This window comes from Podarcis melisellensis (assembly GCF_964234715.1).
Source record: "Podarcis melisellensis genome assembly, chromosome: 10".
Taxonomy (NCBI): domain Eukaryota; kingdom Metazoa; phylum Chordata; class Lepidosauria; order Squamata; family Lacertidae; genus Podarcis; species Podarcis melisellensis.
Window position 1 is genome coordinate 57,338,443 of NC_138542.1, and position 26,529 is coordinate 57,364,971.

General features: G+C 44.3%; 1 protein-coding gene across 7 annotated transcripts in view; it reads left to right on the forward strand.

The window, feature by feature from the left end:
- The window catches only part of IQSEC3 (IQ motif and Sec7 domain ArfGEF 3), a 133,745-nt gene that overhangs the window by 57,542 nt on the left and 49,674 nt on the right, over positions 1-26,529 (forward strand). For all 7 annotated transcript variants that reach the window (XM_081926801.1, XM_081926806.1, XM_081926804.1 and 4 more), the window contains exon 2: positions 406-486. In XM_081926801.1, coding sequence (XP_081782927.1) covers positions 406-486 — 81 coding nt within the window. The remainder of the gene's footprint in view (positions 1-405; positions 487-26,529) is intronic.

Sequence of the window (26,529 nt, forward strand, 5' to 3'; positions counted from 1 at the left end):
CCATGCATCTCCCCCACCTCTCCTATAATATGAAGGTAGAACGTCAAGGAGCCTTCTGGCCAAGCATTCTCCTTGATTTTCTGGAAAGACCTTAACAAAGAGGAGGATCTAAGCATGAAATGCTACATGCGCACATCCCGTGTATATCTGAGATGTCCTGGGACAACTGTTCCATATGCTCTGCGGTCTGTCTAGATTGGCTTTCAGGGTTAGGCTGCTGATCACTTGACATGGTGCAGGAGTTTCATTTTTTAATAATCCAAGTTTTCCTTTATCTCTTAAAGGACCGACACCAGCAGTGGGAATCAGTGGCCAGGAGTGGATGTGGACCAGAGGACATGACCCCCTTAGCTTGCCAGTGAGTGAGCCGAACTCTTACCAGCCCTTGTTTGTCTTCTGTTACAGGAATGAGACTGTTTTACACCAGTTCTGCTGCCCCGCAGCTGACGCTGAGCAGAAGTCTTCATCTGCAGACTCTTCTCCAAGGTGGGAAACTTTGTCGATTCATACCCTGCTTGCTCCTGTGTTCCTCTTCCGGCCTTCCCTTCCCTGCTTTCACCTGCACACAAAACATGCAGGCTTCATTTCATTCACAACCAAACCCCTGGGATTAGCTGCACCGAGAAGTGGCCAGCAGGGGGTCCTCTCTTTTTTGCACAAGCATGAAATTGGATAAATTTTCCCTTCCCAGACCTAGTTGCGTGGTTCTCTTACGTTGGAGGAGCCTTCCCCAACCTGATGCCCTCCAGATGTTTTAGACTACAAATCCGATCATCCCTAAGCATTGGCCATGGTGGCTGGGGCTGATGAGAATTGTTGGGAGTTTCTGCAGGTTGGGGGAGGCTCAAGGCAGAAGGCACAGAGTGTTATTCAGTGTTGAGGCAAAATGCTCCAAAAGGCCCCCACCTTCCTCAACTAATATGTGAAGTATGCACCCTATTTGACATTGGCGGTGTTCATACTCCTTGCTGCTGCCCGTGCCATTTCCTTAATATTTCTTACACATGCGAAGTCAAATCAGAGTGAGAGCAGGAAGCATAATTTGCTGTTGAATTCCTCGCTCCGGATGGGCTTCATGACAATGCAAGTGAAGAACAGAAGCATCACCACTTCCAAAACAACCTGAACAGGTGGTGGCAGTTGGGCGTGGGGAAGCCTGGATTTGTGAAACCTTTATGCAGTACATACACATGCGCTCTCTCTCTCTCTCTCACACACACACACAGACACAGCCCTGCCCTTGAGCCGAAAACGTTTTCCAAAGAGCTTTCAGCTAAGGATGCTTCTAGTAGCAGTTGGTGGGAGCAAATTAGGAGGCCTGCAGGTCCAGAAGGGGCTGCAAAATAAATGGTGGTGGTTCACTGAATGTGGGGAGAAGGTGCTAGAAGCAAGGCAAGAAAGCTTAAGAGCAGTCCTCTCCACGCTTGTTTCCTGTGACCAAGCTTCCTGCCTCCCCTGTACTGGATATAGCAAGCCTTCATTGGTTCCTCTGTTTAAGCATGCAGATGAAAAGCTTGTCTGTATATATATGATATATATATATGATAATCTTATTTAATTATTTATTTACAAAACAATCACATTAATTCACTTGCTATGGTGCATTCACCTTCTATTTGCTTTCCTAGTTGGCTCACTTAACTGAACTGGCACTTAGACGGGTTTGGAAACAAAATAATGATTCCTGATGTGGATTATTATCAATGCCCATTTAAATTTTAGAATACTGCGAAAAAGCTCCAGATGTTCATCTGAACAGACTTGAACAGTGAGAAGAACTGTTATTTCAACTGCACTGCATTTTTAAAGAATTTGACTGTGAATCTGTCCCCACTCCTGCCAACTAGCTCCATATCGGTAGTATTACCTATTAGTCAAGCATTTGATTATCTTGAGCTCAGTCCCCCAACCCTCTCTGTTTGGCGCTCAGGATTCTTCCCTGGCCGCATTCTTCCTCTAGCTACACAGCCTCTCTCCAGGTCACTCCCTTTACTGGCCCCGATTTGCCCTCCCTTGTTTTGCAGAAAATTGTGCAAAACACCTTCCACATTACAGAAATATTGCAGAACTCGCTAGATTTTTTTCTGATAGATGTGGGGAAAAATGGGTTGATGGCCCAAATGTTCTGGAATAGTGATGAAACAATAATGATACCATGTGGAAGCATGAAAAAAAAATCTCCCCTGAAACAGCAATTGTAATATTCAATGTGTTATGTCTTGAAAGCACCAGAGGTTAGGTAATTCAAATAAGTTGAATTATCACTTACTCGGGCTCCATCGCAATCCCACCAGTGGCGTTTCAAACTACAAACTAGTGCAGCACACAGGTTCCTGGTTAGGCAGAAAGAAGCAGTTTAAAACTAATATTCTCAAGCCAATATTCTCAAGACACTGGGTTTATCTTATTTGCTGCACTGATGCAGTTGCCCTCCCATTTGCAGATCTCTCCAGGGATGGAATGAATATTCAGAGAGGGAGGGGTGGAGCTCTTGAGAAAGCACTGACAACAAGTGATCTTGTAACTGATGCACTTTCCCCTTGAGAGCGAGCGCTGCGATAGCAAAGTTGCATTTACCATGGAATTGAGGGAATGTAGGGGAATTAATTACAATATATCTTGTAACTTGTAATCATGCCCGTCCTCCCCAAAGTAGTTTGCATCGAGGCGCTCTCGCTGGGGATGTGGTGAAGTTATTATATCAGGCAACTGCACAAACTCCCAACTCAGCACTTCGATGGTTGCTAACAAGCTGAGATGCTATAACAGAGAAAAGTTGTGCGTAACTAATTCCTGCTATGTCCAAGGAGAAGCATAGCTCTCTGGCTGAGATTTTATGGCAAACACAGAGAATTGGATTGCACACTTGCATTTTTATCTTAATCTCGCACATGTGCTGCCTAGGAGCACACAATCTCCTTTCCTGTCTGCCTATGTCTCTAGAACTCGCACAGTTCTGCAGAACTCTCCTACCAGAATGGAACCTGTTCTTGCGATGCAAAATGCTCTTTAATTTTATGGTAAATGCAGAGAGGCTTTTTTTTTTTGCAGTGTGCAAACTGTTTCTTTCACTCAAAGTCTCATGTATAGTGGCATTAGCCTATATGGACACCTCACCACAGCTGCCCACATCACCCCACCCAGCATCCACCCAACAGTAGGGCTGGCCCTTCTTGTGGAACAGGCACAATGGCCCTTGTTTTATCACCTGATTACAGCAATCCTTTTGCAATAGGTCCATCTTTCCATGACCTGTCTCTGTTTCTAGAATAACTAAAAATTATCTCTTCTCCTACTAACCTCCTGAGAAAAAACCACACCCCACCCTCCCACTATATATAAAAGGGTCTGGTGACTTCTGTTTCAGTGTATCTGAAGAAGTGTGCATGCACACGAAAGCTTATACCAAGAACAAACTTAGTTGGTCTCTAAGGTGCTACTGGACATTTTTTTATTTTTTATATATATTAAAAATTATGGGGACCTGAGAAAATATGGTGAGCAAGCGAGACCAATCAGGACTTAAATGAGCTAGCCTGGCATCCTGAATAAGCAGTCAGCTAAATCGGCTCACTTGGGGGCCAATCAGATCTTTAGTATTAGCTCAACAGAACTCATGCTGAGGCAGCCATATTTCTAGAGGAGTCTAACTGGCTTTCCTGATGAGGCTAAGCCCTGATTTAGAGGCCTGCTCTCTCCACCCCGCCCTGCTCTGCTCACCTATTGCTGCTGCATCTTAAATTACATAACACAGAGCGAATTCTTCCCTGTTTCCCCTTTTTCTTTTCCTGAACAGGCAGTTTTATTTTTTTATTTAATTTTTTTATTGTAAATGAGAAAGCCTGTCAGAAGTGATGCTGCTAATAACTGCCAGCCGTCTAGTTTTAATTAGAGTTTTCTTCATTAATGCCTCGTCTCGTCTCCGTGCGATGGATTAAATAATGTACTTGCAGCTCATTTACACAAACCCCCAAACTGCAGGGCTGAGCTGCAATCCTTTAATTAAACAGCCCGGCTGATCCCTGCCGCTGCCTCGCTTCATCAGTCTAAGCCGATTAAATAGAATAGGGACTAATAAGGAGTATAAACGGAGAAGTGACTCTTGTCTCTTCAAGGGACCCGGGGGCCTTGGCAGCAGAGTGGGCGGGCTGCTTGGCTCCGCCTCCTCCTCCACTGCAGAAAGTGTGGTTGGAGCAAACCTGCCCCCCCCCAACACCATGGCTTGCAGAAGCTGCAAGATGCTTATCAACACTAAGGAACAGCGGGGAGGGGAAGGGAGGTGTTTTCCTCTGCAAAAGTGATTGTCAAATGTCCTGTTAAGGCTGCATACACACCATGCATTTAAAGAGCAGTATGTCCCTCCCCCCAAATATCCTGGGACCATTGGTTTGTTAAGGTTGCTGGGAATTGTAGCTCTGTGGAGGAGTAAACTACAGTTTCCAGGATTCTGGGGTGTGTGTATATATGTGTATAATTTGCTTTAAATGTATGGTGCGTATGCAGCCTTTGTCTCTGGGCATACCTATAGACCACAGACTTAATAGGTTTGTTAGACATTTTTCTTCTTCAAGGAAACCTGGGAAATGCAGTTCTGTAAAATGGAATGTCTAGCAGAGAATGCTCAGCACTTCCGTGGATTCTTTGAAGGAAGCCATGATGGCTGAACATTCTTGAAACCAAGATATATGTGTAGTGTAGATATACCATCTATTCTGGATAGCACTGTCCTGAACATTGCACTCATTTCCCAAGAAAACTTGTGTTTCCTGCGAAAGAATGCAGGCACTGAGAACTTAGGGGAAAATTTTGAGTGGTCAGTATGTGTGTGTGCTTATGAAGTGGCCATAGGACACCCCCCCTTTAAAACAGATTTAAAGCACCACCTTTGTGCTCATAGTAGTGTGGCCCTCGTAGCAGTGTGGGGCTTGGTAAGATCATAAGAAGAGCTGGTCTGCTGGATCAGACCAAAGGCTCCATTTAGTCCCATATCCTGTCCTCAGTGCGGCCAACCAGATGCCTATAGGAAGCCAGAAGCAGGGTATCAGCTGAGTAGCCCTCTCTTTGAAGACAGACTTTTGACTTGGCAACACTTAGTAGTATGGCCGTGTGACTCCAATGCCTGCTGAGCTTGGAATCCTTTTCTTCAAAGAGCTCTGCCCCATTGCAAGTTCAATCAGGGCATTCTAAATCTGATTTTTAAGTGTGCATGAATGTGGAGTCGGGGATCTCCTTCAGCTGCCTTGTTGTGAACACAAACAGACAAATACCAGTTCCTGGAATGTCTTTTTTTCTTTTCATGCAAACATCTACACACACACTGTCCTTTTCTGAAACGTCAACACTTTGCCCCCACTGCCTTTTGATTGGTCATAATAAGCCCAAATTCTAGATTAGGAAGAAGGAACAGAAACATCTCCCTGCCCAAAGATGTGGTGAAATTCAATCCCACCATGCTCTAAATCTTCATAGCCAAGTCTCTGAAGCGGAAAATGGAATTTCAATAATGCACTATTCAGTTTCTGAATATTTAACTTAGTGAACTCTGTGAGTGTGTGTGTGTTGGATTTCTACTTTTATGGAATGGTTGAATAGATTTGTTTTCACCTCAAATGTTCTCTAAAATGACATTTAACAAGTGAAGCTTCGATATATATTAGATATATATTTTAAATTCAAAACTTGACATTTCAAATCTGGAAAATGTTATGCATTTTGTATGTGAAACTTCGTTTCAGATTCACTTTCAACCAGTTGCACTGCATTTTATTCTGGGCTACTAACTTGGCATGTGGTATTACTGGTACAACAAAACGTGGTCAAGTTTAGTGTGGTGGTTAGACCAGTGTCTTTCACCTTGGGTCTCCAGATGTTGTTGGACTACAACTCCCATCATCCCTGATCATAGACTCAGCTGGCTGAGAATGATAGGGACCTTCCAACACCTTGGAAACACTGGGCTAGATTTCAGAGCCAGGCTCAGACCTGGGAGACACAGGTTCAATTCCTGCTCTGCCACAAGGCTCAGTGTGTATCCATGGGGCATTTGTTGTCTTTCAGTCTAATTTACTTCACCAAATTGTTGGGAGGATGAAAGAGGGAACCATTTATGCTGCCCTTAGCTCCTTTGAGGAAGGAAGGAATACATAACTACGTCCTACTTGCTAATAGCAAATTCATTCTCTTGAGTACTGATCTTTATTCAGCTATAATGGCACCATCCCTGCATATGAGCTAGATATCAGCAGGTGTGGAGGGAACCCTATGGCTTACAGAAGTACAATAACATTAAATTGATAATTGGTGAATGTGTTATGGTGCTATGGAGGGAATCAGTGAAAGCATCATTAAACAGAATAAAAACTAGTAAAAATGTCATTATAATGGGTTATATCTAGTAAAATTTTATATATGTTCCACGCCATATAATTTTCTGTACTGAACCTCAGATTTTAGGCTTATTTTAGATATGATGGGTTGTGGTGGTTTTTTGTTTTTTGGAAATAACAAAAACAACACCTGAGGAAGGAACACCACCCTCAAAGGAAAACCCTGTCCGAAGATGACTGAACATGCTTAGTGGGCACAAAATGCTGACTGGCAGGTTGGGGATCAAAAATAAGATTTGGGGGATTGTTGGGGTTTGTAAATGGCTTGGGGATTCCCGTTGCACTATGACGTGGTAAAAAAATAACTAATTAAGATAAATTAAAATGGAAAACCAGGTTAGGGAGGGAGAATGAAAGGAGCCTCACTAAGTTACTTTCATTTCCTTTTGAAATGGCAATCATTTATAACACTGACGGAATGCAGGATAGCTATTAGCCATCATTGAATTTGAACCTACATGGATCAGGGGTAGTCTATCTCTGAATCTCCATAAGAGGCAGCCACCACTTTAAGTAACAGCCAGTGGAGCACTGTGGGTAGGGCTACATTGCTGTAGCATCATGGCTACTTGCACCTTCCTATTGCCACGCATCATGGGCATTGGCAGAGAGGGGGCGAGACAAGGCAACAGGAGCTCCAACATTCTGGCCAATTGCAGTTCGCTTAAAATGATGGTGAAAGGGGATATAGATTTGCATAAAAGTAACACATTCTCATTTATATGTTTAGACGCCAAATTAGAAATGAGTATTGCAATTTAAATAATTTTCTATTCTGCAGTTATTTATTTACTGAAAATATTTGTACCCCACCCATAGATACCAGGGAGAGTTACAGAACATAAAATGAACAATTAGACAGTTATATCAATAGAATAATTAGAAAACAATAGCATGCATCATCTAAAAATTGAGGCAGCAGAATAGGCTGAATACCAGCCGTGGCCACCCTGTGTTTATGGCAACCCTGAGCCAAACATCATTTTCGACAGACCCATGGCAAACCGATCCCAATTAACAAGTTAGGAAGACTGGACAAAGGCTGTGTCATTGGCGTGCCCCGTTCTTTACTTGCGCTGCTGAATATAGACACAACCCCACAATTTCAAGAACAAGCGCCTTGTTTCCCTGCCAGCTTTTATCTGCTAGCGACAGGCCTGCATTCTGGGGATTTCAATAGGCCAGTAATTGCCTCACCATTTCTCCAAGTCTCACTCCGGTGGAATTTAGCATTCCAGAACAATGACCTTTAAAATGGTCCTGGCAAACCCTCCGCCTCTGACACGACGGCACCCCACACATTTGCTTTTGCGCAAGAAAGCACAATGGGGTGGAACGGCACATGCGATGCTCTCAGTGTGTGTGTGGGGGGGGGGTTCCAGCGTCCATCACAGAAGCTGGTCAGGGCTCCCCTGTGGTGATGAATGGAACGACAGCACAGAAATTCTACACCCTGCCTTCAATGGAGAAAAGCATTCCAAAGCACGTGAAGCAGAAGATGCTGAAGGGGACTCATGTAGCCAATTAACTCTACAGTCCTGTATATACAGGCGGTGAAGGTCCTGTGTGAGTGTCTGGAAGCGGTTGGAGGATGGATGGCGGCTAACAGATTGAGGTTGAATCCTGACAAGACAGAAGTACTGTTTTTTGGGGACAGGGAGGCAGGCAGGTGTGGAGGATTCCCTGGTCCTGAATGGGGTAACTGTGCCCCTGAAGGACCAGGTGCGCAGCCTGGGAGTCATTTTGGACTCACAGCTGTCCATGGAGGCGCAGGTCAAATCTGTATCCAGGGCAGCTGTTTACCAGCTCCATCTGGTACGTAGGCTGAGACCCTATCTGCCTGCAGACTGTCTCGCCAGAGTGGTACATGCTCTGGTTATCTCCCGCTTGGACTACTGCAATGCGCTCTACGTGGGGCTACCTTTGAAGGTGACCCGGAAACTACAACTAATCCAGAATGCGGCAGCTAGACTGGTGACTGGGAGCGGCCGCCGAGACCATATAACACCGGTCTTGAAAGACCTACATTGGCTCCCAGTACGTTTCCGAGCACAATTCAAAGTGTTGGTGCTGACCTTTAAAGCCCTAAACGGCCTCGGTCCAGTATATCTGAAGGAGCGTCTCCTCCCCCATTGTTCTGCCCGGACACTGAGGTCCAGCTCCGAGGGCCTTCTGGCGGTTCCCTCACTGCGAGAGGTCAAGTTACAGGGAACCAGGCAAAGGGCCTTCTCGGTAGTGGCGCCCGCCCTGTGGAACACCCTCCCATCAGATGTCAAAGCGATAAACATCTACCTGACATTCAGAAGACATCTGAAGGCAGCCCTGTTCAGGGAAGTTTTTAATATGTGACATTTTAGTGTATCTTTTATCTTTGTTGGAAGCCGCCCAGAGTGGTTGGGGAGACCCAGCCAGATGGGCGGGGTACAAATAAATTATTATTATTATTATTATTATTATTATTATTATTATTTTGAAGATCCATGTGTGGGTGAGCCAAGAGCAGGCACCCCCAAACTCGGCCCTCCAGCTGTTTTGGAACTACAATTCCCATCATCCCTGACCACTGGTCCTGTTAGCTAGGGATGATGGGAGTTGTAGTCCCAAAACATCTGGAGGGCCAAGTTTGGGGATGCCTGGCCAAGAGGAATGCATTGCTTCCAGTTTGTTTATCTCTGATATATGAAAGACTGCTTTTCACCATACACAGCCACAAAAGTGGTTTACACAACAATCTACAGAACAACTTATTCAGGGTCCCAGCCAGCCATGCCCTCCATCCTTCTCCTCTCCTTGTTTTCCATTTCCCCCTCCATCAGCCACCATTCCGTGGTCACTGAGGGTGCTCAGCCCTCATTGGGCTGGTTTTCTTCCTCCACCCTAGTTTTCTTCCCCCTCCCTAAAGTTTTTTTTGTACTTGTACAAATTTTGGAGGTTCCTCCAGGCATGCTAATATCTCCTTCTTGTGCAAAAGATGGTCTGTTTCTAGGCCACATCAGGATCCACTTTCAGAGAATGAGTTTACTATTCACATGCCAGATGAAACTATTCCAGAAAGGCAAAAGTTTCCTCCAATCTTTCAGGAATCGAGATGTTAAGCCTACCTGAATGAAATTTAATGGGTGTTGCCATTTTGCACATAATCGTAACCATCTACACTGTTCTGGTTTGAAAGGCACTTCACTTGCAAATGGATAACAAAGTCCTGATGTCTCTTCAGACATAACTCCTCGCATCAATAAAGGAGACAAATTGTGAGGTTCAATCTATCCCCCCCAGAGTTGGAGACCCTCAGACTTAAGAGTCTGAAGCTGACCCTCCAGCCTTCTCTATCTGGTCCTCCTCCAAGCTAGGTCCTCTGTCCAGGCTACATCCCTCATTGGTCCTACTCAACAGTCTCCATCAGTTCTTGGGGTAGCTTAGGATGTGTCCCGGAATTATGACTATGTTTCTTGTTTGCCCGGATGGAGAGAAGAATGTGTGGCGTATGTGTGTGGAAACCCCTGACTGTTGTGTGGCTGGAATATATCCTCCTGTACAAGGTAAGAAACACACCTGTTGCTCTGCTCCCTTCTGACTCTGGTGCTGCCAACTATTGACATGTGGTCCCAAGAAATTTGCCCACAAGGGATTCCTCACCTCTGATCCTCAGTAATCATAGAATCATGGAATTGTAGAGTTGGAAGGGACCACAACGGTCATCTAGTCCAGCCCCTGCAATCTTTTGTCCAATGTGGGGCTCAAACCCACAACCCTGAGATTAAGAGTCTCATGCTCTACCATAGACTAAATATACATATACTAAATATAGGGGACACGGGTGGCACTGTGGTCTAAACCACTGAGCCTCTTGGGCTTGCCAATCAGAAGGTTGGGGGTTCGAATCCGTGCAATGGGGTGAGCTCCTGGTGCTCTCTCCCAGCTCCTGCCAACCTAGCAGTTTGAAAACATACCAGTGCAAGTAGATAAATAGGTATTGCTGTGGCAGGAAGGTAAACAACGTTTCCACATTGCATCAGAAGCAGTTTAGTCATGTTGGCCACGTGACCCAGAAAACTATCTGTAAACAAACACCAGCTCCCTCACCTTGACACGAGATGAGCACCACCCTCTATTGACTGGACTTAAGCATCCAGGGGTCCTTTACCTTTTTACCTTATACAAAATATACGTATACTAAGTATTTATGACCAAAGATTCTGTGCTATTTTACACTAGTACCACCAGATAAATAAACCACCATGCTGCTGTTCAAGGCAATGCCCCAAAACAGTACTATGCATTATTATTATTGCACATTATTATGGTATGTATTGCCTTTAGAGCAAACTCGTATAGAAATTATTCTTAATAGCAACATCAATAGATATTATAGATCCAATACTGTTGTTCCCTTGTCCTATGGGAAACACTATCTGTATAATCTTTCCCCAGTTGCTTCTTAAAGTATCATCTGTAGCAGAGATTTCTACTCTGAGAGATGGCCGACAATTTCTGAGGAACAGAGTTAGTCAAAAATGGAGACAAGTGGAGGTGGAGTTTAGCATAATCACAAGGCAATTGCTGACATAATTTTCTGTGGGTATCTAATCCCTCTTTCAATATTGCTAAATTCTTTGTCGCAGCAATTTCCTTCTGGCAGGGAGTTCCATATTTCAGCTTTCCTCTACTAAGTTCAGACCTCAGCCCAGAGCTGTTGTGATTCAGCATCTCCCAGGTTGGGGGGGTTGGTCTTTGAGGTGATATCTTACCAACTTTTCTCTGAATTGCTAAATTTGTCCTATTTGAGGGAATATTTATTACAATTCTGTCCCACCCTTCCTTTAAAGACATTGAGGTAGAGCACATGGTTCTCCTCCTGCTGTTCTTGACAACGACCCCCTGAGGTAGCCTAAAATGAGAGGTGGTAAGTGATCCAAGAGATTTGATTGAGCACAGATTTGAACCAGGGTCTCCCCAGTCAAAGTTCAGTCTTCTAGCCATTGCACCACACAGCCTCTGAGCTCCTCTCTTCCCAGCATCTCTAGAAAATGAATGGATAATAGATGCACATTTGTATAGCACAGACCCATGTAGTGTTGGAGGTTATGTTGCATTGATGCAGAATTGGGGGCACACACAGTTCTGGATATGGGAAACTACAGCTTTGGTGGATGGAGGTGGAGTTTCAAGCTGCACCTGGAAAAGGTTCCAGAAATTGAAATCCAGCAGAGGTGGATTTTTAATTACTGTAAAAAGAAGGGAGGCGGGGGGGCTCCCTGCCCATGGGTTTTGCATGCGTTAGCTTCCTTTTGAAGTTTAATTTTCTCGTGTATAAAGTGCTGCTTAGATCAGACTTGAAACATGATCAATGCAACTGGCAAGTGTTTACTTCGTGATTATGGAGCAATTAAATTCCAACTCAATACAGTTTAGGCATCAAACAGCTGTGCACTCATTCCTAAAGTGCCCACTGGATTACTCATCACGGCAACCAGGAGGCTGCCTGCAGCCTCAGCACCAATTAGCAGTGAAGAACATAATATAATCGATTTTCTTGGGTCTCGTCCTGGACCAGTTCTCTCTACAGTCTGGTCAGGCTGCTGCCTCACCCGTTGTAACTTTGAATTGCTAAACACTTCTAACATAAGAGCACAAGGTTGTGGATGGAGGAGATGGTGAAGGGTTTGATTTGATATTTCAAGAGCGTGGTAGAGTCATGGAGTCAGCCAAGGCTGCCCATGAAATGAGACACACTGTACAAAGGAGCCACAGGAAAAAAGGAAGCAACAACATAATATAACACCTCTTAAGAATAACAGGAAACAATGCAAACAACAAATAATACGTATCGGCAGCCAGTGACGTGTATAAGGTCGAAAATAACCGCAGCCTGTTAAGTTGAATAACGAAGCCAAAAAATTCCATGAGTTCAATGGGGTCTAGATTTCTCCAGGTGAGAATGTATAAAGAACATAAATACATACCAATCCATGCATCACTCTACAGCTTTGTGTAACTTTGTCAGTCAAAGCCAAGTGCCACACCTTATCATACCATGACTCCTGCAGTACATGAGCCTATGCCTGGTGCATTATAAGCACATCACTTCCTGGAACTGCAGTCTGTTAAAGGTGCTAGAGATTGTGGCTCTGTGAGGGGTAAGCTACAGTTCTCAGGATTCTTTAGGAGAAGGGATGTGCCTTAAACATATGTTGTGTATGCAGCATAAGACTCACACACACTTCTGGTGGAGCTTGCTATGGGAAACCTGTGGTCAATTGCTAGTGAGACCACACCTACCACTTTGAATAAGGTCCCCCCTTTTTCATTCCAATCACTGCTTTCAAATTCTCTGATGCAGAATTGGTTCACTAGCTTCCCAATGCCTTGCATTTTCCTGGTGTGTCCACCTGTCTTTATTAGTACACAGTACTGCCAGTGGCTATCAACTTTGTTAACCTATGGAGGCGGGGGGGGGGGATACTAGTGCAAAAGGCTCTTTGCAGTTCATTTTGAAACTGAATTTCTCTGGTGGGATCCCTCTTCCTTTGGCACTGATCTTCTAAAAAAAAAAGAAGAGAAAAGGCAATCATCAGTTTGCCCTTGCGGTCAGCGTCAGATAGCTGTGCCAGTTGGTTCCACTGGAGTTCATGACCCAGAGAAGTACCTCCAGTTTTTATGATGTGAGCAGCAGTTGTTCTGCAAAAATTAATGTGGCTTTCCCCTTGATGTCTGGTATTGTCAGAGCACCCCTTAAGCCAAAGACCAGACACATCCAGATGCTTCTGAGATTATTAATAATGGTTATAATACCACTTAGAGCAGTTTATTTTCCTCGTCTCTTTTATCTTGGCAATAGATCAGTGTGTGATCTATTACTATTACAAAAGGAGATGGAGGGCTGAGGGGGTGGGAAAAGGTGCCAAATCATCTGCTGAGTTACCATTTGATCCAAATGTTGGATGTGGGTATTTGATCACAAGATGCAGCTTCTAAAAAGATTCTGAAAAAGACAGGTGTTAGTGAGCTTAGATTAAAAATAACCATTCAGGTTTGTTATCTTTATTTTGACAATGGCTACACCGTTATCGTTCATTTAAACTACTCCTATACCACTTTAAACAGCCCTGGCTTTCCCCGAAGAATCTCGGGAACTGTAGTTTGCCTATTTATTGATTTATAAACATATTCATATGCTGCTGTGTCATAAAAATATATTGCAGTGGTTTACAACCATTTCTGTTGGCATCCGTCTGCTCGAGAGACAATGGAGTCTGCTTCCGGGGGTGCATTAAAACTGCTGCGTTAGCAGCACCAAAGTGACCTTCTTGGGATATAAGCCTGGGCAGTGTTTATGGAGGTCCTGAGCTTCCCAGACAACAAGACAGGGTCTCACTTACGTGGTCCAAAGGAAATCAGAGCAATGTGTTTAGCACCAGCTTGGCTACAGGAGTTGCTGGAAGAAGGTGTACAAGGCATTATCCAACCTTCTTAGGGACTCCACTCTCGATTTGGGTAAGGTTTACTCCTTAGCCTTTTCTTCTCCTGAAGATATCCTGCAAGGCAGTGGAGGTTCTTCTCCTAGATGAGCTTCCTTTCGAGGTCGATGAGCCCCCTTGCTCCTCACTCCCCTCTCCAGCATGTGCAGAAAATGGCTTCTTGACCATTGGACCCATTATTGGTCTAGTCTGCACAATCGGCCAGAGCCTGTCTTCGCATGCAGGGGAAATTGCTAACTCACCAAGGTACCCTTCGGCTACCTTCACCTTGCCTCATTTTTAAAAGCTTGGTGGAAGGGACAGGGAAACTTGTTGGGACATCTTTGTCGCTTCCATCCAGTCCGGAATTTCTTGCTCTTTTCTTGAACTCCTGAATTATGCCTCCTGAGTCTGCTACTGGGCTTGTACTGTTTCTTGCCTGAATAAAGATCTTTTTCTTACTTACAAGTAAAGACTGCTGTTTGTGCGTGTTGGGTAGTACCCTGGACAGCATGAGCTGGGATTTATTGGCTCTCTCCTTCCGAAGCTTTGGTTCCTTGCAAACTCATCCCCGTAGTAGCTGCAGCTATTTTCATCCTGGCTGCTGACGGATTCTGTGGCTGCCCTCAGGTGACTTGAGAAGGTTTTGTGAACAAAGCGAGGCGTTCTTAAGCGGGCTTTGAGGAGGGGAAAACAGGCAGACTCCAGTTATGTCATACATTTTCAGAAGTTGAGCTCTCTCTCTCGAGTTCCTTCCTCCTGAAGAGAAAGGAAGCAGAAAGGAAACAAGTTTCAAAGGAAGAAGTCAGAATGCATTAAGGATCATTGCACTTCGGATCCTGGAAGATTCGTTCTGATCATACATTGTTTGTGTTTTATGGGCAACTCATGTTGAGAGCCTCAGGCTGATAAACACAGAGAAAACAAATTTGTGGTTTTGTGTTTACCCTGCTTCACCCTTTCCCTTGTTCCCTTGTTTAAGGTTTGAGCATATATACACCATACTGTTTCAACAGTATTGAAAGGTATACTGTTATTACTGCAATGCCCTGATTTCTATTTGCATGGGTACTGTACTTATTGGCTGGTCACGACTCTTTTCTCTCCAGGAAAGAATGCTGTTGAGACATATAACTCAGGGGTGGAGAACCTGCCCCCAACCAAAGCCCTTCAGCCTCATCTGTCTGGCCCCTTGGATTCTTCTTAGGCCACACTTTCAGCAGGCTTACTTCATACTCACCTTGAGTGTTCTCATGGAGGAGAGGGCTATCAGAGGCTACTAGCCGTGATGCCTATGCCCTGTCTCCACAGTCAGTGGTAGTAATGCTTCTGAATACCAGTTTCTGGAAACCACAGGAAAGGAGAGTTTTCTTGTGCTTGGTATAGTGGTTAAGAGCGGTAGACTCGTAATCTGGTGAACCGGGTTCACATCTCCATTCCTCCACATGCAGCTGCTGGGTGACCTTGGGCTAGTCACACTTCTTTCAGGTCTCTCAGCCCCACTCACCTCACAGAGTGTTTGTTGTGGGGGAGTGAAATATACTCAGAGTCGAGAGTGGATTTCATGCTCTTTATTCAACTCATAGTGGTGAGGAGGAATGGAAGTTCCCCCACAATATCTGCTTTATATACATTATCTACACAATGGGCTGCACGTGATTGGCTAATTCTGGGATTCTCCTGTAAGCCAATCAGGTTGTGGATTCACTTCCATCTGGAGCTGGATTGGGTGGCTCCTGCAGACCAATCATACTGCTGCATTGTTCTAGGACCAATCAGACTGCTGCATTTTGGATCCTATTGTTCTAGGACCAATCAGACTGCTGCAATTTGGATCCTTTTCAACTCAGTACATAACAGGGAGGAAGGGAACGGAGAATGTTAGCCGCTTTGAGACTCCTTCCGGTAGTGATAAAGCAGGATATCAAATCCAAACTCTCTTCCTCCTCCTCCTTGGGTCTCGCTTGTGGGTTTCCCATAGGGTGGCCGCTGTGAGACCATTGGACTAGATGGGCCATTTGCCCGATCCAGCAGGCTCTTATTGTGTTCTTACGTTCCTGTCTCCCAGGAATGGAACTCTATGATAATGCCTCTTCGTTGTGTGGATGGAGGATAGCAAAGGGGTAATTGAGTGTTAAGAAAAACTTGCCCACTGTGCAAAGGCACATTTTTTCTTTTTTGCTTGGCATTCTTTTTGCCTCTGGCCCCACCCACCCTTGGCATGTTGCCCACATGGGAATGTGGGCACCTTGGCATGAAAAAGGTTCTCTGCTGCTGATATAAACCACATATGTAATAGCACAACACCGGTAAACATATAAAATCACCAAACCTTTACGGCAAGAGAGGAAATCAAAAGCAGGACTGCTGTAGATTAATCAATTAGGTTAAACCAATTAAAGACATTTTGATAGACTAAAAAAAAAAAGTTCACCCAATTAATTGGTCAGCAGATTCTAAATTGGTTTTGGAGAAAAGTAAAGGCTCTAGAGATGGCAAGCAGCATCTTAAAGAGGCATTTCTTCCTGCTATGACACAGAGGTGCTCATAACTTAAAAACATCAGCCTGCCTCGAATGCAGGACCAGTTCACACATTCCACAGAGACAAACCTGGGTTTGAAACAGAGTGTGCACCTAGCAGGGAGCTACAGCCAATCATGGTTCTCTTCTGAGCGTACCAGAGTGATACTTATATTTGCAAGGACAGAATTGTCTCATTAGTTTATTATAATTTTAGATATACATGCAAAACCTCTTCCCAAGTAATTTTTTTTTAGGTGAAATCCAAGTTGCTTTAAAGATGTAAAATGTGAATGGAACAAATGTTATGTTTGGAAGTACTCATAGTATACCAGGACTACACTTGCCAGATAGCTGTAGCTTCTTGTTGGGTGAGCACTGAGTTGACCTCTTCATAATGTGCAAAAGGGCCCTCGAGTGCATGCCTAAATAGTGTAATAATGTGCTATGCAGCTGCTGATTTCTGTGGAGACTGAGTTGCAGGAACTGGGCCAGGTCAGGCCGTTGTCTACTCTGTGCTCATCCACTCTTCTGCTTGCCCCTTGCCTAGAAAGCACAGGTTCAAGCAGCTACCTCCTTGCCCTGCTCCTTTCCCAGGGAAACCTGCTCTTCAGTGTAGGGTCCTTGCCGCGGGAGCACATTCATCCAGTACTTTACCAACTGCACTGGCTCCCGGTGGAGTACAGGGTCAGGTTTAAGGTGCTGGTTTTGACCTTTAAAGCCCTATGCAGCCTAGGACCCATGTACATACATTCCTGGTATGCCCCGCAGAGGACCTTAAGGTCCACAAATAACAACATTTTGGAGATCCCAAGGTGGTAAGATTGGTCTCAACTAGGACCGGGGCCTTTTCAGTACTGCCCCGACTTGGTGGAATGCTCTGTCACAAGAGACTAGAGCCCTGCGGGACTTGACATCTTTCCGCAGGGCCTGCTAGACAGAGCTGTTCTGCCTGGCCTTTGGTTTGGACTCAGTCTGACTCTCCCTCCCCTTACGGTTTTGATCTATGGGCTACTTTTAAAATGAGGCTGCATTTAATATTGCATTTTAACCCATATTTTAAATTGGTTTCTCTCCCCCCCCCCCATTATGTTTTTATTGTAATTTTACTGGCGGGGGAGGGCGGGGGTAATAATAATAATATTGGAGCAAAAGTCAATCTGGAGAAAACTCGAATTGCTCTTTGCTCTGATTGTGCACTAAAGAACACACACACCCCTCTGGGAAAGCAATGAGACAAGAGTAAGTGTGGACAAGCCCTCTAACTTTCGTAATTTAACACATGTTAAGCTGTTGGAATTTAGGGAATGGCAACATACAAAATCGTAGCTAAGGCCTAGCGGCTGCTTCTACTTACTATAGCTATATTGCTTTATTCATTGCGTTCCACAGCAAATTGTAAATAATAGTAAAATACACAACACAACCTAAGAGTGAAGCATAATACAAGACAATCAAACCATAGAAACATTCACCACCCCCATCCTCTAACACAGGCATAGGCAAACTCGGTCCTCCAGATGTTTTGGGACTACAATTCCCATCATCCATATCTAACAGGACCAGTGGTCAGGGATGATGGGGGTTGTAGTCCCAAAACATATGGAGGACCGAGTTTGCCTATGCCTGCTCTAACAAAACAAGTGTAACTACCATAGATAGCCAGCTGCTGCAAAGAATAAAACAGCACTCAAGTGGCTCTGAGGAAAGAAATGTCTTTGTCTGGCTCCAATAATACGTCAACACCAAGTGAGCCTCCCTGGGATAGTATTTTCACTTTTATTATTATTGTGCTGTGTTCAGCGCAGGAGGAGAGTCTTAAGGTAACTTGAATTGTAGTTTCTCAGCCTCAGTTCTCCTGTCTGTAAAGCGGGAACAGCAATAACAAACCCTACTGGCCTCTGTGAAGAAGAACAAGAATGAAGCTGATGTCTGCATTGCAAACGGTAAATAAAGGGACCTTCGTGGTCACGTGATGTGCTTTATATGTAAGAATATCCTTTTGTCGGATGGAATATATTTCCTTCCTCATTCAGGCCTTGCTGCCTCACAACCCTCAGCTCAGCTCATTGTAACTGTGGGATTCTTTTTTATGCTCGGCTGCGCCAGCAGGCTTTTGTCAGCAAAATTGGTGATGTTCAGGTCTGCCTCGGGGACAAGAAGCTGAGAGAGATGAGTCGAAGTGGCAGAAAGACTGCTGCTGAGAGGCCAAGTTTTTCTTTCCCAGGGCGCCGAGCAGGCGGTTAACACTAATTCAGGCTGCCATCTGTTTCTTCCATCTCTAAAAGGTCATGTTTACCAAATAATGCAAAGGCAAGAGGAGTCTAGGGTTAAAGGGAATGTAATTAAACTTTGCAGTGAAGGAAACACTCTTCTTTCCATGCACTTCCTCTGTGTTGCCCCTGGTGCTTTCAAACCTCATTGATATGTGTGTGTCTAGATACCATGCAAGATAAGCATCCTGATTCCAACAACAGCTGTCCATTGAGGCGCAGGACAACTCTGTGTCCAGGGCGGCTGTCTGCCAACTCCATCTGGTACGCTGGCTGAGACCCTACCTTCCTGGACACTGTCTCGCCAGACGGGTGCATGCTCTGGTTATCTCCCGCTTGGACTACTGCCATGTGGTCTACTTGGGGCTACCTTTGAAGGTGACTTGGAAACTACGAATAATCCAGAATGCAGCTCTTAGACTGGTGACTGGGAGTGGCCACCAGGACTACATAACACTGCTGTTGCCCTTTAAAGCCCTGTATACCTGAAGGAGCATCTCCATCCCCATCGTTCAGTTCCCTCACTGAGAGAAGTGAAACTACAGGGAAGCAGGCAGAAGGCCTTTTTGGTAGTTGCACCTGCCTTGTGGAATGCCCTTCCAGCAGATGTCAAAGAGACTATAGAATTTTTTGTAGACATCTGAAGGCAGCCCTGTTTCGGGAACCTTTTAATGTTTGTTTTTGTGGTCGCTGTTTTCCCCTGTATTTTTGTTGGAAGCTGCCCAGAGTGACTGGGGCATCCCAGTCAGATGAGCAAGGTAAAAGAAATATATTATTATTATTATTATTATTATTATTATTATTATTATTATTATTTATTGACAGGCTGGTATGTACTCCATTCTGAAAAGAGAATTCAATTCTGCACTGAGAGCATCCACGTTCTGTACTGATAAACAATGAATTCTGTGATCTGCCTAAACAGTGCACTCCAAAACAGGATGGCTCCAGATATTAAGGAGATCCTCAGCAGAGTGCACTCTGATAGACCCCACCTTTTTTTGTGGATCCTGGTGGGGTCAGTGGCAGGTAGGCAGCCATTTTAATTTCTAGAAATGCTCTGGAGTTACCCTACATTGTGGGAATAATGGAAACTTAAAATATGAACATAGAAAGCTGTCTTACACCGACTCAGACCATGTGTCCGTACAGCTCAGTGCTGTCTACACAGAATGGAGAATGGAGAGCTGATGGGGATTGAATAGCTGTGTGCTGCTGCCAGCCAGGCCAAGAGTCCAGGGCAGGTGTAAGTGCCAGTGGGCCCTGCCAATTGCCAGGTGCTAAAGCCAGGCCTGAGTACAAAATGTTTGCATAAATTTGCACATCTATGCATTTAAATATCCACTGGCTTCTATGGAAGGTAGTTGCTGGCGCTGGAACGTTCCAACGCACCCTCACTGAAAATTAGCCACAGACATTTGCAGAGAAAGCATGGAATGCACCCAACAGATGGAAGCAGGAAGTTTTAAAATATTTATTTATGCAACAGTCACTCCACACTTACCAACATTTGAACCAAGTTTTATTTGAAGCGATTTGGAGGGAAAGCTACAAGATCAGGGACTTGTGACCCACCTTTTGCATCCCAGATTGTGTGTACACAATAGCAGAGTTGATGGCTTCTGGCTGGAGTTCTCGGTTCCATAGAGAACAACAAGAGAGTCCGCAAAGGCCTGCGGCTGACGCTTTCTGGAGTTCTTGGTTTTTAAGATTTTTTTATTAAAAGATTCTCATGAGCAACCCTGATGGCAGCTTTTCGCCTCTTCAGTTTTTAAAGTAAGACCAGGTAGGTAGACATGAGGTCAAGAAGGCAGGCCCTCTTCTGGATTGGTAACTGTTTAAAGAATAAGAAGCAGGTGGGGCAATGAACATTGGTGCCTCAAATGCAGAAACAGACAATGGAAATGATAAAGTGGCTGGCACACCTTTACTATGAGGGCAGAAGATAACTTAGGGGAAACACGATGTTTGTAAGATAATGAGTGGTGTGGACAGAGCAGATGGAGAGAAACTCTTCCCCCTCTCTCACCATTGTACCAGAACTACTATGGATCAAACAATGAAATTGAGGAGCCATAAATTCAGGAGAGACAAATGAACTCACACAACACATAACTATTGCTGCTACAAGTTGTGGTGATGGCTACTTCCTTAGATGGTTTAAGGGGGGATTAGACAAATCAATGGAGGGTAGATTTTTTTCATAGGCTACTAATCATGATAACTTAGTGTGATGTTAAATGTGTATTTTCATTTAATATACACATTTTCAAAACAAACAGATGATCCAACAAACTATGGCTTGTTCCTTCAAAGTTTCTTTTGCATTGCTGCATTTGCGCTCATCTCATTCCTTCGGAGTTTGGTGAGCTTCTGGGAAGAGGTGGTGAAACAAACCGTGGTAAAGTAAGGGTGCTGGGTACACACGAGATTCCAAGCCATAGTTAAAACAAATCAAAATTCAGGAGCCAACAACAAACCATGACTTCAGATAATGGTTTGTCGGCAGTAAAACAAATTATAGTTCAGCTGTTGGACCATAAATGTTATGTGTGATCCAGGCCAATGGGAACTTTCCTCTGAATGCAAACAGCATCTCTGGAGACGTGATTTTAATCAGAACTGTGATGAGGTTTATTGCCTCTCTCTCCTTGCCTGCTGTGATTCCATATTATCAGCCCCCTGCCCCCAGGAGTTGCTACTTGCTCTTCTAAAAAACATACACACTAAACGCAAATAGCATTTCACATCATGACGAGTTCAGCTCTGAAATGGCACCTCTCTTACTAGAAGCATTGTTTCTGCTGGAGATGGGGTGGGTACGGGAAGAGCAAGCAGCAGAGAAACATCTGGCTTGCCCACTATTTGAATGCAGAGTCAATGAGCTGTTGGTCTGATCCGGCAGGGCTCTTATAAATTTGGACTGCTATCAGCAAAATAATATTAAAAAAGTCACTATTGCATTCCCAACACCAAATTGACTACATCTGTTTCATATAAACCCTAACGACTTTTTTTGACAATGTGTAAATGATGCTGCCTAATTAAATTTATTTTAAACGAGGTAACAATTTTGTATTTGAATAAATGTTGTCTGTTTGTTAAATAGGTGCTGTGGGTTTTTAATGGCACTGCCAATTGATTCAACGCTTTCAGCCAATTCATTGTCTTGCTTTTTCCACGGAGCTGTTGATGAATAAACGCTTTGAAATAAATATTTCAGCCGCAACATCTCACTGTAGGCCATATTTTTAATCTAATGGAGATAGCTCTCTCTCTCTTAACAGATAAACACTGGCAAAAATAATTTCTTCCTTGAAAAATTACCCTCGATTGTGTCTGAATCTGGAGGCAGTCAGCAATTATTTATGGCTATTAGTAATCATTCATGATAATAGCAATTACTTGGTATTTCAGTGATTCACTTTTAAGGAGAATCTTGAAGCCAGAGAAAAATTGACACAGCCCTAATCTAAATACCTGTTGCCTGTTCTGAAGGAACCCCTTTCATGACTTGAGGATTAAATGGGTGTGTGAGAGAATCAATTATGTCACCTTGAACTGCTGGGAGGAAAAGTGCAATAAATAATTTTCACAAAAGGGGGAGGGGACCCTTTGCCTTGCAAAATTAGTAGCGAAAGATAAGTCTCCTCCCCAAAGCATAGATGATATGAGAGAGCAATAAGGAGAAGGGCTTTTTCCTATTCAAGAGCCAAATTCTCTTTCAGGCAACTTTTGAAGGGTCACATGCCACTGAGGGGTGGAGCCAGAGACAAAAGTAGGCAGAGCAATAAATGCACATTTTACCTTTGTGCTATGGGCTAGTGGTTTCTCCACACTCTCACACTCCCCTTTCTTTTCTCTCTCCAGACAAGCAAGAGGCCGGATCAGAGTTCAAGAACATGTTTCAGTGAAAACACTCAGGGCGTGTGGGGTGTGGCCTGGAAGGAATTGAGGGCCAGATGTGAGGCTTAGTGGGCCGCCTTGGGGCAGCTGGGCTGGAAGTTTCCCATGCTTGTGACCAGGGCTTTTTTCCCGAGCCAGAAACTCACTTCTGGCCATGGGAGCCAACCTTCGGCCTCCCCAATAAAATATTTGAGGGGGCTGGCTCCCCCTAGTTGTTGGGAATTGCCATTCAAATGGTGTGTGCGCACTGTAACATATGATTATGTTTTATTATATTTTTAATTCAAGTTTTATATTATATTATATTATATTATATTATAATATTAATTATATTAATTCAAGTTGGCACCCCTGGCTCCATCACCTCTCAGGTGGGCGCCATTGCCATTATAAGAGAACAAGAGTTCATGGTGAGTTCCAGCACCATTTTTTCTAGAATTTTTCTTCATAGAAAAATAATGTAGAGCTGTAGTCTGCCCTCCCGGATGTTTGAGGGCAGGGCCAGATAGCACACGGATGCTAGGGTTGGGGCTAGGAGGTGTGCTGCGCTTTCTCGGTACATACAGTGTGCATGTTGAGGGCGAATGAGTGCACAGCCCTTAAGGAAAACGCCAAACAGATTCACTCAGTGGCTTGGGATCTTCTGCATGCAAAGCATACACCGAGCTACCGAGCTCTGGCCCCTTTTATATACTAAGCTGACATGTCATGAATTTGTGTCTTGCCTGAGGATAAGAAAGGGTTGGAGTTTTTTCTTTTTTTGGTTTTCTGTTTTGCATGTGCGGCTTTTAGAAAATTCTGAATAAAAACGGGTCTGACATCCTTTCCTTTATACAACACACAAAGGCAAGGGAAACTCTCCTTACAATTCCTGTTCTAAAAATACACTTTGCAACCATTCTCTGACCATACAGGCAGCTTGAAACAGTAGGGGATTAGGAATTTTAAATTTAGCACGGAAATAACTCACACTGCAAAATGCCTCGCAGTGTTGCGGCACTGTTTGGTTTCGCTCTGACCGAGTTGTGACCCTTGTAAAATCCCTTGCCGGACATGCACAAACAGTTTGGAAATTGGAATGGGAGAGCTTGCTGTTTGTAAAGGGCACAGCAAACTGGGGTTGCTTAGCATGGGAAATTGCACACTTTCATATGCCTCAAAGACAGAACCTAGGTCCTCCTAACGAGAGAACATAGATATTTGAGTCTGCTTCTGTCTGTTTTGAACTCTTTCCTACCAACAGCCACTATAGCCCAACAGAGCTGAAGAGGCTTGCAAAGGGCACCATTTTATTTCAGATCCTGGAGTGAAACAAGGAATTTTTAGCTGTTGGAGCAAGATTTGCATCAAGGTTCAAGGGCCTGCTTTAGAATATTATATTCTGAAAAGCAGTATATGTGTGTGTGCTGATGCATGTGTTTATGGTGGTACTGGTGGTGAGAGAATGTGGGTTGCCCATGCCCACTTTGCTCAGTCTTGTTTTGACCACATCCACTGCTGGCAAGTGTCCTGCCATAGGGGTAGCCAAGAGGAAATGTGACCTTCTGGCTGAAAAAAGCACCCCCATGTCTGTACTATATCAGCCTTAATAATAAATAGAAGCCCCCAAATAGGTAGCAGTAGGGCTCCAATACTTTGGCCACCTCATGAGAAGAGAAGACTCCCTGGAAAAGACCCTGATGTTGGGAAAGATTGAGGGCACAAGGAGAAGGGGGCAACAGAGGACGAGATGGTTGGACAGTGTTCTTGAAGCTACCAACACGAGTTTGACCAAACTGTGAGAGGCAGTGGAAGACAGGAGTGCCTGGCATGCTCTGGTCCATGGGATCACGAAGAGTCGGACATGACTAAACGACGAAACAACAACAAGGGCTGTATGAGTGGCAGTGACAGGTTGGGAGGCAGATTTTTTATTTATTTATTTATAAAACTGGAGTACAATGGAAATCTCTGTGGTTTGAAGATTAAACAGGTGATGCACTGGAGAATTGGGTCATAGCTAAACTGACAATTTACTGAAATCTGTTAGTGCACTCCAGACTCTACTCAAAAGAGAGCTAGACTCCTATGGTGCCACCTCTCTACTTTCTCTTTGCCTTTGTCAGAAAAGAAACTGTGGGGTTGGAACTCTGATTCTCCTAGGGAGCTAACAGGAAAGGTTTTCCCCCTCCTTCAGATACCATCTTCTGTTCTCAGGACAGAGGCTGCTTAAGGAGCTTAGTTTTCTGCAGAACTTCCTGCACCTTCTCTAAAAAACACAATTCAGATACATTTGCCAAGTTTTTCTGGTAGGGTACCATTGACTTTCAAAGCTGGAGGACAAGCAGAAGCTGAACAAGTGAATCTGCCTTCATCAACATCCCTCCGTGTCAGGAAAAAGCACCACCTGCTGAACTTCTGAATGTTGTCCAAGTGTTGAAGGTGCAAGAAGCCAGACTAACATTTCTATTTGGCTTTGAGCTCATGGGAGAGAACAGGAAGGGTGGGAAAGGTTTCTGGGGATCCACAACTTGTGGAATAGGTTTCCCTTTCTGTGTTGTTACAGGGTTTGCCCCCCCCATCTCCTCGCTCCCTCTATAATGGCTAGGCCAGGAAGCTTAAGACATAGTGGGAGCTTGAAGTTGTTTTGATGCTTCTGTACAACTTGGGCATCCAAACCCATGTAAGCAGCCATGTATGGTGGTACAATAAACATTCTGTTTCTGCTGCCTTTTTGAAACTGCAAAAATAGAGAGATTGTCAAGCACATCGTCGAACTTATCATCAATTATTATTATATTTGTAACCTGCTTTTCAATCCGAAGGTACCTTGCAGGACAGTCATCTTGGTGGCCACTCCCAGTCACGAGTCTAGCTGCCACATTCTGGATTAGTTGAGGTTTTCGGGTCACCTTCAAAGGTAGCCCCATGTAGAGCGCATTGCAGTAGTCCAAGCAGGAGATAACTAGAGCATGGACCACTCTGGCGAGACAGTCCGCGGGCAGGTAGGGTCTCAACCTGCATACCAGATGGAGCTGGTAGACAGCTGTCCTGGACATAGAATTGACCTGCACCTCCATGGACAGTTATGAGTCCAAAATGACTCCCAGGTTGCACACATGGTCCTTCAGGGGCACAGTTACCCCATTCAGGACCAGGGAGTTCTCCATATCTGCCCCTTGTTTCCCCAGAACAGTACTTCTGTCTTGTCAGAATTCAACCTCAATCTGTATCATCCGCATACTGATGAACACCCAGCCCAAACCCCCTGATGATCTCTCCCAGTGGCTTCATATATAAACAGCAGTGAAATGGATGAACACAGATTGGAATGGAAATTCTTGTCTTACATCCATTGTTCTGAATAACGAGTGAGGTGGTTTTTATTTTTTTTAAATTCTCATGTATTCATTTTTGAATACAATCTTAATCTAAAAATAAAAGATCAGAAAGAAAAAGAAGGGGAAAGGAAGGACATTATGCAACACGCAGGGACCATTTTAAAAGTTCTTCCCCGGCTTCTCCATCAAGCAAGTTAGCAGCAATGCGATCAGAACAATGTACTGCTTCTGTGCACTGCTTATTTATAGAACTGCTTGGTTCTTCATTCACAATTTACATGTGCAATAGTTACCATAGGCAGGCCGCAGGACAGCTAGCCTAGCAGACCTGCACTTTTAGAAGCAATTCAACGTGCTGGAGTACCGGACTAGTTCAGGGGCCTGCTGCCCCTTCTGCCTCAGGAGGAACCTCAGAGGGTGAAGGCCTAAAGATCTGGTATCCCTTCAGAGGTTGTGCTGGCCTGGCCTAAGGTGATCAGATCCAAAGGGGCACAGGGCCGTCTGATATGCCATTGGCTGTATTAAAGAAGGGATTCCAACAGGCACAAATTCTTTTAAGTCTCCAAATGACAAGATTCATCTGCCAAAATTCACTTTCCCATGTAACTATTAAAGGCACATAATAACATAAAAAGGCCTCTGCTGGATCAGACCAAATGCTAGCGT